This window comes from Diceros bicornis, chromosome 3, assembly GCF_020826845.1.
Source record: "Diceros bicornis minor isolate mBicDic1 chromosome 3, mDicBic1.mat.cur, whole genome shotgun sequence".
Lineage (NCBI taxonomy): Eukaryota > Metazoa > Chordata > Mammalia > Perissodactyla > Rhinocerotidae > Diceros > Diceros bicornis.
The window spans coordinates 5,303,321-5,315,432 of NC_080742.1; the positions used below are offsets into that span (position 1 = coordinate 5,303,321).

The 12,112-nt window shown below is 42.5% G+C and overlaps 1 protein-coding gene across 2 annotated transcripts in view; it reads left to right on the forward strand.

Annotated features, from left to right (window-relative positions):
* Positions 1 to 12,112, forward strand: part of GLI3 (GLI family zinc finger 3) — a 276,948-nt gene that overhangs the window by 207,124 nt on the left and 57,712 nt on the right. Inside the window, exons 8-10 of one of the 2 annotated variants that reach the window (XM_058570605.1) lie at positions 776 to 989; positions 1,797 to 1,910; positions 3,471 to 3,611. In XM_058570605.1, coding sequence (XP_058426588.1) covers positions 776 to 989; positions 1,797 to 1,910; positions 3,471 to 3,611 — 469 coding nt within the window. The remainder of the gene's footprint in view (positions 1 to 775; positions 990 to 1,796; positions 1,911 to 3,470; positions 3,612 to 12,112) is intronic. The other variant, XM_058570608.1, reaches the window with a different exon arrangement.

Here is a 12,112-nt window from a genome sequence, read left to right on the forward strand (position 1 = left end):
GTAATGGTGCGGCTTCCTCAGAACTTAGTGTAGCCTGGGAAACACTGTGGCATAATGAAGTGGTGACAGGCATTAGCATGTATAATGGGCTTTAATAGACATTTAATGCTGTTTAGCTGGAAGAGGGAGCTGTGCTTTCCCATTGGAATATTCCTCCATCGAAGCCCATTGATCACCGATTTCAGCCAGGAGAGGTTAATCCATCAGCTTCTGTAACCAGACGGCACTGATGGAAATTCTTTAGGTGGCATTCTGGATGAACCAAGCTTTCCATCTTTACAAACAAATGAGTGATATGACAAGCATCGTGTTCAAAACACATTTAACCAATTGATTTTCTTTCCTCTTGTAATAAGATCTGGAGACATATGAAAGCACGCAGTGTGAGCGAGATTAAAGGAATTGCTCCATGCACGGGAACATACAGGACTGAGAGCCAATAAAAGTCCTATAAAGCATGTAGTCACCCAGACTCTTTTTTATATGGAGTTTGTTATTGCAATAAATAGCTGTTATTGAGCCGATGCCTTTTGTTTCCGTTTTGCTGAATCTCTCAGGTCTGGGTGTATGTGTGCACACACACAGGTGTCTTGTCTTAGTGGTCATTCTGTTGGAAGTTTTCAAGATGTTGGTCAGTAATCGTTTTTAGCTTCTAATTAAAACAGAGCTGATGTGATTTAGGAGGTAAAACAAGGTGTGAAGGTGCAGACATGGTGTGCTCCTGAGTCTCTGGGTTCTGTAGACACGATGATCTTTTCTTTGTCTCCCCATGCAGCCCTGCCCTGAGCTTCACCTACCCTTCTGCGCCCGTGTCGCTCCATATGCATCAGCAAATCCTAAGCCGACAACAGAGTTTAGGCTCGGCCTTCGGACACAGCCCTCCGCTCATCCACCCTGCCCCAACCTTTCCAACACAGAGGCCTATTCCCGGGATCCCTGCCGTTCTGAATCCCGTCCAGGTCAGCTCTGGCCCTTCCGAGTCCTCACAGGTGAGAGAGACAGCTTCATGAGCTGGTCTGTCTGGGTAATCCTGGAGGAGAGCCGTGCCACCATGTCAGCTGGGAACAGGCATAGGACCGTGGCATTCTCTCTGCTTCCATGCTGCAGTCTGTCTTCCTAACCCAGGGCTGTAGTCTTCCATATCAATGATTATGCTGTGTATGTGCTCCTCAATCCTTATTAAACAATGGTTTCTACCACCAGAGTCATTTTGTCCTTGCTGGAAAAGTGGGCTTCTTGATAAGGCTTCACTCTGACCTGGTCTGACCTGGTATATTAACCCCAGTCAATAGAAACACACAGCGTGAATATGTTGCTTTCATTCAGTCACCGTGCACAGGTGCTTAGGATCCTGTGATACTTCAGAGTAAGAATAAACCATGCTGTGTCCTCTGTTCTTATCTCCACACTGATATTGCTCAGAGAAGACTCTGGATGCTCTAATTAAAGAACTTTGCAAATGGTTAACATTGGTTTCCTAACCCCCTCATGACTTTGTCCTTTTGAAGACTCTTTTGGAGCTTGTTAAAGCCCAGGCCCCCAGCTCTATTCTTGTAGCTTTTAAAAGCTGCAGGGAGGTTATGCTCATGAGTTAAAAACAAGGAGCTGCCTCATGAATGTATTTTCTGGCTTTGAACGTATTTTCTGCACTTTGCTACTATGGGATTGGAGTGTTGTCAGAATCATTGTTCTAGTGCCAAGGAGCGCGCTTGTCTCAAGTTGCATATTATAGCTATAGTCCCACTCATTGATAAAAACCCAATTTTTGTCTCTATCCCTGCAAATGTGACCAACAGAACAAGCCCACAAGTGAGTCCGCAGTGAGCAGCACTGGCGACCTGATGCACAACAAGCGGTCCAAAATCAAACCCGACGAAGACCTGCCCAGCCCGGGGCCTCGGGGTCAACAGGTAAGGCACTGGGCTCCGTGAGCCAGCTTGTCGCTTCCCCCAGGCTGGTGCCCTTCACAGCATTTCCTTGTCCACTGCCTTCTTGGCCTTGGCCATACCCACACATTTGACGAAAGGCCAGTTAGAGAGTCTGACTCAGTTTGTTTCTCTAGCTCAGAAGCAGACACACAAAAATGCAGGGGGCTGTGTGGAGTATAAACTATAGTTCATAGAGGAAGTGGTTGATTCATCTATTACTGTGACCAGGCTTCCGTCCTTAGCCTTGATCTTGGGCCTGAATTACGAGCTCCTGGTCCTAAACCTGAGCTTGGCAGAGTTAGTGATACTCCCCATGCTGATCACGTTCTCATTTGTTCTTATGTTGCCCCTTCCCACTTGCCAGGAGAGCCTGGAGAACCGGGAGGGATCTACTTAGGCTACTTAGATTCTGGTCCTTTACCCAAAGCCCTGAAATGGCGAGTTTAGAAATTCCAATCTGGTCTCTGCTTTTAATCACTTAGATGCCTCTGAGCTTCAGTTTTAAAATGTGTAGATTATGCTCATAATACCATATCCTAGGGTCCCTGTGCCTGACACAGGAAGGAGGCCAATGAATATTAATTCCCAGAAATAGGGGTTAGACAAGAGTCTGGACATCCACAGAATCTGGACCTTGCTGTGGCCAGGCTGCTTCAAAACCTCAGACTGCTTTAGCCCAAATTTTCTTTTTAGCGAGCACCTTGAGGATGGAATGAGTGGGTGTCATGCGTTCTGAAATCCGTCCTTTCTCTTGCATTTTGCTAGCTAACAACCTTGCTGGTTACACCTAAACATTTGAATACAGTTTTTGTCATGTAGCCCTAGATTAGATCCTGAATCTACACACCTAATCATCTCCCAGAATTCTGGAAATTCTTTTTATTTTCATTGCTGTGAAGCTGCCTTAGAAGACTAGCAAGGACTGTGCTGCCAAGCTTTAGATACTGTGTTCTTGGGCAGCGAGCATATCCTTGGAGATCAGAAGTTGAACCAAGAATACATTATTCCTATAAAATCAGCAAAGTGCCTCTCACAGCCTCCAAGGGCAGGGAGAACGGAAATAGAAGTACTAGTAATCCAGTTCCCTGGATTCCAAAATATGAGAATAAACAAATTAATATACTGAAAAGAATCTAACCCAAAGAGAAAGAGTGGTCTTCTGGGTAAAGAGTACACGACCTAGTTTAACTGCTTCTCCTATGGGATGACATTTTAGTTGTTTTTCCCCCTGTATTCAGGCAAAATTTAGCCTCCACTTCTTATCATCATTATGGTTCAGACTGTTGTCTTTAATCATAAGTTAACAGCCTCTGAAGACATATTTGGTAAATCTGAAAAAATGCACACAAATGATTCCATATGTTTGACTTCTTCGATTCACAAAACCCAGTTAATAGACCTGGACTCTATTTTATTTTCACTGAAAAATTGCTTTGGGAGGAAGACAAATCTAAAGCAACTTTTTCCCTTCTCTTCTCTTTCCTTTCATTGTGTCTGATTGTTTCCCTCTCTGCTCCCTTCTCGCCACCCCCTGCCTTTCAGGAACAGCCAGAAGGAACAACCCTGGTGAAGGAGGAAGGGGACAAAGACGAAAGCAAACAGGAGCCTGAAGTCATCTACGAGACGAACTGCCACTGGGAAGGCTGCACACGGGAGTTTGACACCCAGGAGCAGCTGGTGCATGTAAGTGAAGGGGCCTGGGACCTGGGCTTTACAACTCCGTGACCTTTCCTGCAGGGTCAGCTTCCCTGACCCTGTGCTGAGGCAAGTTTCTTAGCTGCCAGCAGTGCAAACTGGAGGGGACTTTATGACTTTCTGAGAATAAAGAAAACTCTGAGCCGTGGTGCTTGACCTGTTCAGTCAGCTAAAGCTTAGTGTAAAATTCAATAAAGTCTTCAATAGAAAGTGTAATGACTCTGATCCTGTAAGCCAGAAAACACTATTTTGAGTTAGCGACTTTGATGGTTATTGAGTAATAGTAAGCTAGACATGAATTATTATTAACCTTTTAACCAAGTTTGATTCTCCTTTCCAAGACCCAGTAACAATAGAAAAAATTGTAGAGGTGGGAGATTCCTTTTTTCCGTTCTACCTTTTTCTCCCAAACCCTCCCCTCTAAGGAATCTCCCATTATTTTACGCAGCAATTAGTGCTCTATGTGAGATGGGTAGGTGCTTGAACTAACCATTAGCACAATTTCTTGACTGGAGGCCAATCCTTGTGGGGCTAATAGTTTCATGGAAAAAGTGATAGGTATTTTCAAATGTGTTTAATGATGTATATTTTTGAAAACTGCAGCGTGGTCAGATTGAGAATCACACCGTCTCCTACCATAAGGTTCAGAAGTCTTTCCCTCACTCCCCTGTGAATTATTTTGAATAATGCACCCCCCCAACCCCCCACCTGATTCGCCGTATTTCCTTTACCTGTGCTTCATTTTATTTGGCACTTTCTCTCAGGCCAATGGAGTCTCCCTAGCAAATGGGACCAGGAGCAACTGAGATGGAGAGACATTTAGATAATCAAGAATAAAAAGATGTAGGCTCACACGCTTCTGTGCAGAAGCACAGGGGCCTATTAAGGCATTAAGGATGGTTTGCTAACTACGGCTGTTTTCCTAAGCTTTTAATGTGATGGAAAATCTGACAGAGCAGCGTTTGTTGTGATTGTCACCCCTAGTCCCCTACAGACACCCATGCGTGTGAACACACACACACTTACTCCATTCTCTTTTCTTTTATAGTAACTTTTTATTTTTACATGATCCATATTTCTTGATAACTCTCCTCCATTTAAACACTAAAATTATAAAATTCCTTACACATCCCACATGTTTCATAGGCTGACGAGCTTTTGAAGTGGCCCACTCCATGTAATATACTCCACACGCTGCAGTTACATGAGTGTTAAATATATGGTTTTCTAGGTTTTGAGATCTGTTATATGCAGACTGTTTTGACGATTTAACATAACATCAGCAGAGTTTTTTTCTCCCCTCTGTTTCTTTTTTAATCGTGTCTTCTTGTAATTGTATAGGAAGAATTACAGATTTCTTAGCACAGCAAGAAACTATAGAAAGTCAAATGTTTTTAATTAAGGTATATTTCCAGATTTTTCCATGAACTTCATTTGATTCTTTCTCTTTAATTTGATGCAAGGGTTATTTTTAAGCCAAGCCTGACTTAATGGCCGTTTATCTTACTGACTGTTTTAATGGAAACCACAGACATTGTAATACTAAGGGGGAAAGAACAGTTTGGAATTTTTCTTTTAATGTAGGGAAATATTCCCACAGAGTAGAGTATGCCAGGAATACCCTTAGTGATCTAACAAGCGAACAACATAAATGAGGAGAACTGTTTGTGTAAGAGCCGCCATCGTAAATGAGATGTTGGCAGTGCTGCTTGCTTCTTAAAATGCCCTTCTGAGAGAGAACGCAGTCTCATGATGCCTTGTCTGTGGATAAGTCATTGTAGTTTCCAGGGAGTGCTGTGAGTATGGTCCAGCCGTTATCAAATGAGGGGTGAAAGAGGAGCTCATCCTAAGTCTACGTTCAAAATGAAGTGTTTTCCTCGTTGGAGGCCAGGTTTGAGGTCAAGTTTTTTGGGTTGTGGTAATTTAAACTTTTCGCTGTCTACTTAATGTGAAAGCTTTTGAAAGATGGTGAATATTGCAGGTTTTCGTATTTAATCTTAGTGGCAAAGGGTTTTAGGTAGTGATGATGTTTTAATGGAGAGATCTAAGTCGTTTTAAGGTGAGGCTGCTTAAACTACCAACTAAATGACCACCATGTTGTCTGTTTTACCAAAACTATCTTTAAAAAATGTGAGTGCACACATATACAGTGGAATTTTTAAAAATTCCTAATAAGCTAGAAGAAATTCATGTCGGCATTAGAAGAAGATCCAATATATTACCTTTATGATATTAATTTTAGTCTGCGATAAATCATATAAATACGTAAACTTAATTAAGTGAATTGAAAATTATAACTTACAACAACATAAATAATAATACTAGTTTATATCACTTGTTTTCCACCTATTTACTCATTGTCTGAAGTATGGAAATTCCAAATTTGTACATTTAAATTGATTTCACTTTGCAGGACATAAAAGCACCTTCATAGTCAAGGGGGTATCTGGTGTTATTAACTGTGGCCTGGTGTAGAATAGGCGCTTTATTTTTTTGTTGATTGAATGAATAGCTACTTCAAGTCCACCTAATTACTTTGGTGGCAGGTAGAAAACATACCAGTTGCAAAAACCACTTTTTTAGGGACAGAGGGAAGCATTAACTGTTTCCGTTCCTGTGACTTGCCTTGGAGAGAAGGCATTTTGTGAATTAGTTGAATTTTCATGCTACATACAACCAAGAGGCAAGGTGTTAAACCATTCTGATGCTCTGCCTTATTTATAGCCATGACCCATTCTTTTTCCCCCTCTTACAGTTAATAGAAAGATTCATGATTCTTCATGGTTGTCTATCTCGTGTCTGACAGTTCTGACTGCCCGCTAAAGCAAGTCACTATCTATAATTGATATCCTTCCATGGAATAGGGTGCTGGCTGCAACTGAAGGGCTTTGCTGAAAGCTCTTAAATCCTGACAAGTTCTCCCGTTGTTCTGGTTCAGTCGCTGAGCTGCACGGCTGGAATTCCAGAGTCATTTGAACTTGGTGCAGAAGGGAGACATGTGTTTCACATTAGCAAATCACAAAGTTGAAGAGGAGAATTAGGGACTCCGCTGACTTTGCCCACCAGGTAGTCTCATTTCCCATGTAATGCGCTACATGTTCTCATGGAAAGATTACCTCGTCCCATTACTGTCCGAATAGATGGGCTAAATATTGCCTTTCCCTTCTCTTCTCCTTTATTTCAAGCCCCTGTCCTTCTCCGATGGTGTGTTTATTTTAGGTTGTGGGGTCTTTATCACTGGGATGTTTAATTAATTTCTCTTCCCAGCAAGATAATTATAGTTGGGCTTAGTTACTCTCAAGCTAGTATTAAATTTATCATGAATTAACTTCTACACCCAGAAGCTAAGAAGATAGATGTATATTTTCATTAACCAGGTTTTTGTTGTACTTTGTCCCTTTCTTGGTGTCAGTTAAAATAGAAGGGAACAAGAGAATAAGAGGGATATATAATACAAAAGTTCAAGTACATTTGATTAAGACTGAATTTATTATGGATTTGTCAAAATGCAGGCGCTTTCTCTCCTCTTGACATCTGAAAGCACATGTTCTAATATCTCAAAATAAGTTGAAAAGTCCACATTTTCCCTTCAGTTTACATTACAAAGGAAATTAATCTTAAATTTAAATCTGTTTCTGAAAGCTGTAGAATATTGGTTCTCAAAGTGTTTCTGCTTCTGTTTTGCTTTGTTTTTTTTGGTTTAGCTTTTGTTATGATGTAAAACAACTCCAATTCTGTCTTCTAGCCTGGCTTCTCACACCAATGAGAGAGGCTTCCAATCCTCCCAAAGACCCATTTCCCTCTTGTATTAATTGTGTCCTAGAAGTCAGTTCCACCTTTGGCTCTTGGATGGTGGAGGCATCTGAAATATGCTCAGCATGCAAAATAAGTCATTCTCCGGTTCTCTGAAACCTGCACACTTCGTGTCTGATGACATTGTGTATGTGCACCTCAGTGTGGGTCTCCACTGCCAAGTGGCTAGTGGTGCTTGAAAACATCACTGCTGGGATCAGTCTAATCGCCATACCTATTGTCCATCTGTTTATTGGATCCCTGCAATTCCTTCCCCTCTATTTCAACAATCCAATCCTCTTTCTGTTTAAGAAATAACACGTATAATATTCTTTCCAAAGGTCTTTAAAAAGTCAAATTATTTTTTTAACAGTTTTATTCCCCACCCCATCCCCAGCAGAATGGTCCTGCTGAGAGGGCCTTGGCAGTCACACTGTGGGAGCTGTTGTCTCTTGCCACTGGGGCCGAACGGCAGAGAACGTTGAGTGGTGTTGCGATTAGCCCAGCTTCAATTGGGTGGCATTGAAGTCACTGTTCTCCTCCATTTGTATCTTTTAAGCATGGTGTCAAAAATTCACCTTTTTGTAGAGTGATTAACCACCTACTTGGATTTTAAATGGCTTTTCATATGCTGCAAATTTTGATGTCTAGAAGCCTGCTGAAGTTTCCTTTATCAGAAGAATATGGTTATAATCACCTTTGCGGTCATTTGAAAACAAATTCTGTACATCGGCGGCATGAAAAGGAAGGGCTTTCTTTTTAATATCATAGAGATTAAGATATAAAGAAAGCACATCTAATCTGTGAAGAATTGATGCATCCGTAGAAACACGGGGAAGAGTTAGGATGTGGTGAGGACATTATTTTCATATTAATACCATGATCCTAAATTTGCATTTTAAATGTTTTCCATCTAGTTTTGATCCCTTTGCTAAAGTTGCATTATGTATCCTTAGCTAAGAGAAAATTGAGTTTAAGATATGATAGGGTCTCAGATATGAGGCAGAAATTAGTTTTGTGTGCACATAAAACCTAAACGAATGAGTGCGGATTTTGATCTTATTTTCCCTACATGGAGTTGCTAGTTAATTTAGTTACTCTAATTACTTGGAAATATTGCATGTAAAATGTAGACTAAGAACCACCAACTTCAAAGCCATCCTTTGACAATTGTGCCTCAAGGGTCACGTTCTTTTTAAAGTTACTAAGTTGCACCTACAGAAATTGTTCTCATAAAGACACTCAGGAGATCAGACTGAGTCGGGGACGTGGAGGGCTGTGTGGTCCACCACAGAAAGCCTCCCAGGGCCAGGGGAATTCTGAGTGGCAGCCCCATCTCTGCCCTGACCCTCAGGATGACTCCCTGGAACCATTTGACCCTTTAGAATGTTATTTTCTCACTTATCATACTGTGAAACAGCTGTGAAAATAAACGCCATCTCCAACGTCCAAGGCCAAAGAGAGATCACGTGCCGGAGGCCTAATGAGAAACAGACAGGGGGGCTCAACCAGGTTACTTGTTTCTCTTTGTTTCATTATTTGTTTGTTGCAGGGTTGAGTGGGGGAGGCGAGGGGGCCGCTGTTGGGTTTGTGGCTTCTGTGTGTTAGCTCTGAGGCTTATTTTATATTCCTTCTTGCTGAGCTGAGACATGTACTTGACCAAAGCCAGAGACTCTGTTCTTCCCCAGTGTGGGTCTAATGGATGGGACTTGGCCAAGACATTGCCCCTTCTTGAACTTGGGTTTTAGTAAAAGCAAGTGAAGAATTTGAGTTGGATAGTCCTTCGGATAGGGATGGCCAACAGGTTTCATCTCAAGTGCCAGCGTATTGGCTGGCAGCCACCTGGGGTGCTGTGCTTAGCTCTCCCCCACTTTCAGCTGGTGAGGTGGTGGGAGGGCACAGTCAGGTATGACCTCAGCCCCCAAGTGGGGTTCTAGAGGAGGCAGGTACTTGCCATCTCTTTCCCAGGGTCTTTTCCAACCCTGGAGATTAAATGCCTTCTGGATAATTGTGGTTAATTTTTCTAGGAGGTGGTATATTAATTACTTGAGTAATTATTGAATTACTAAATTTTCCTTTTTACTAATGTGACTTAACCCTTGAATGAAGAATAACAAATCAATATTTTGAATAACGTATAACTGCTACAGAATAATGTATTAGTTACGTTCTTAAATTTGTTCAGCTGTTGTATACACCCTGAAATGTTTCATCGTACCCCCTGAAATATTTCATCGAAATCTTTGTCCAAGCAACTGTTTCTGCCATTTGGAGAGGATTTTCCTATCAAAAGCTTTTTGAATGATAGTTCAGGTGAGGTTCCCTGGAATATTCTCTGTGGACCGATGCTATACAAGAGGGGATGATGGTCGCTTTGGGCTGGGCTGGGGTACCTCACTGGAATACACTTGCCTGTAGCAGATCTTGCCGGCACCACGTGTCCTCCTGTTTATCAGGAAGAGTATGAGCTGACATTAGCAGATCAGCCATGCACTCAACAACTCCTCACAGAAGAGGGCCTGGGAGCACTGCCCCAGCTTTGCGGTGAGCATATGGCCAGCTTGGCTTTGACCTGACCCTCCAGGACTGGTCCTTCTCTTGGGGAAGGGGAGATAAGGAAACATAAAAGTATAGTGAACAATATGACGCAGGACATAATGAAGACATAATTATGTAGTTAACATTCTAGGGGCTCAGAAGAGGGAAAAGGGCATGAGGGGTATCCAGAAAGGCTTCTGGGAAATAGGTGGGAACTATGGTGAAGGTCAAAGCAAAGCATGGGGATCTACTTTTGAGGCATGATGATGAGGATGGTGATGATGATGATGATGATGGTTTTATAAGAAGAAATAGCACCCGATCTGAAAGAATACTTTGGCTTACCACTGTTTTCCTACGACAGAGCAATGTGCATTTCAAAGCTGTCAGACCTGAGTTCAAGGCCCGGTTCCTACCCTAGACACGTCACATTCCATCCGTCTCTGTGAAATAAGAATAATGAAAGTATTTACTTCATAAAACAGTTAGGGGAGTTAGCTAAAAAATTATACTCAATAAAATGTTAGTGAGTCTCCTTATAAAAGTGAAAAATGTAAAGATATTTATTGGCTGCTAAGTCCATACATGTCACCTATAAAAACCTGGTTTGGGTTGGTATTTGGGCAGTGTTTGGGTTGGCATGTCACCATGAAATTAATAATTGCATAAAGATGCTGAGTAGGCCCCCTGTTCCTGAAGCTCTAAGAGAGGAGGACTGGAGAGGTCCCTGGGTCTGTTCCTCGTCCTCCAGATCCTTCCTTGCACTCGCTCGTGCTGTGTTGAGATTCAGAACCTCATCCTGCTGTGTGTTCTGTTGTCCTGACGTCCTTCTGAAAGTTCTCCTAAGTGGTCACCCTAAACCAGGGCTCTGCAGTCTGGGCACTCTGCGGCAGAGGCTTCTTTGTTGTATGGGCTGTCCTGTTGGTCGTAGGACTATTAGCGGCATTGCTGACCTCCACCCACTGGACACCAGGAGTGCCCCTCCCCTCTTGTGACAGCCAAAAATGTCTCCAGACATTGCCAAATTTCTCCTGTGGGGCAAAATTGCCCCCAATTATGCCCCAAATCTTTCCTCTTGCAGTGTGGGGGAAAAGAAACAAAAAAGTATATTTGTGATTAAAGATAAATTTTCTCCTGCTCAAATGTACTTTAGAATGTTCAGATTAAAAAGAAAAGATGGGGGCTGGCCTGGTGGTGCAAACGGTTAAGTGCACGCACTCTGCTGCGGTGGCCCGGGGTTCACCAGTTCGGATCCTGGGCGTGCACCAGTGCACTGCTTGGCAGGAGGTGGCATCCCATGTGAGGTGGAGGAAGATGGGCACGGATGTTGGCCCAGGGCCAGTCTTCCTCAGCAAAAAAAAAAGGTGAAGGATTGGCAGATGTTAGCACAGGGCTGATCTCCTCGCAAAAAAAAAAGAAAAGATGACCTCATTAAATAGTCTTTAGCAAAAGGCTATATATGTGGTGTGCATGTGTGTGGGCATGTGTGCATGCATGTGTGTGTGTATGTGGTGAGCATATGCATGTATGTGAGGTGAGTGTGTGTGTAAATTGGTGGAACTTAATTTTAAAACCACACTCAGTAGTTCTCAGCAAGGCCCATAACCAGCCAAGCTCTTTGTCTTGGTGGAGAAATTCCATCATTGGTTTTTTTGCAGACTGAGGGAAGTCACTCAGACCTCAGCTTCTGAGATCATAGCAAGTGGGGCTGGAGATCAGGCTCCTGCTTTGACATAAAACAGAGCTCCAGGAACAGAAAGCAATTTTCGAATGCAAGGACTTGTTAAAGATTCAGAGGCATTTAGGCTTTTCCCAGATTAGCTAAATATTGCCATAGATGGATTTTTTTTATTTCTAGAACAATTTATGTTGGCAAGAGAAGAGAACTGTAAGTGGCATATCCTCAAAAGACTGTCTAGGCCAAGGCCTTAAACTTAAGCCACCTCCATCTCACTCCACCCAATTACCAGTAAAACTGGCACTAATCAGTGAGTGGGGCTGTGGAGAGAACATTGGATGGTGTGTTGGGGATTTATCTTTTATTCCCGCATCTGCCAAACACTGTTTCTGACTTCAAGTAAGTCACCCCACAACTTCATTCCTCAGTTTCTCATCTGTAAAGTGGAGAGAATAACATCCATCCTGCTCTCCTCATAGAG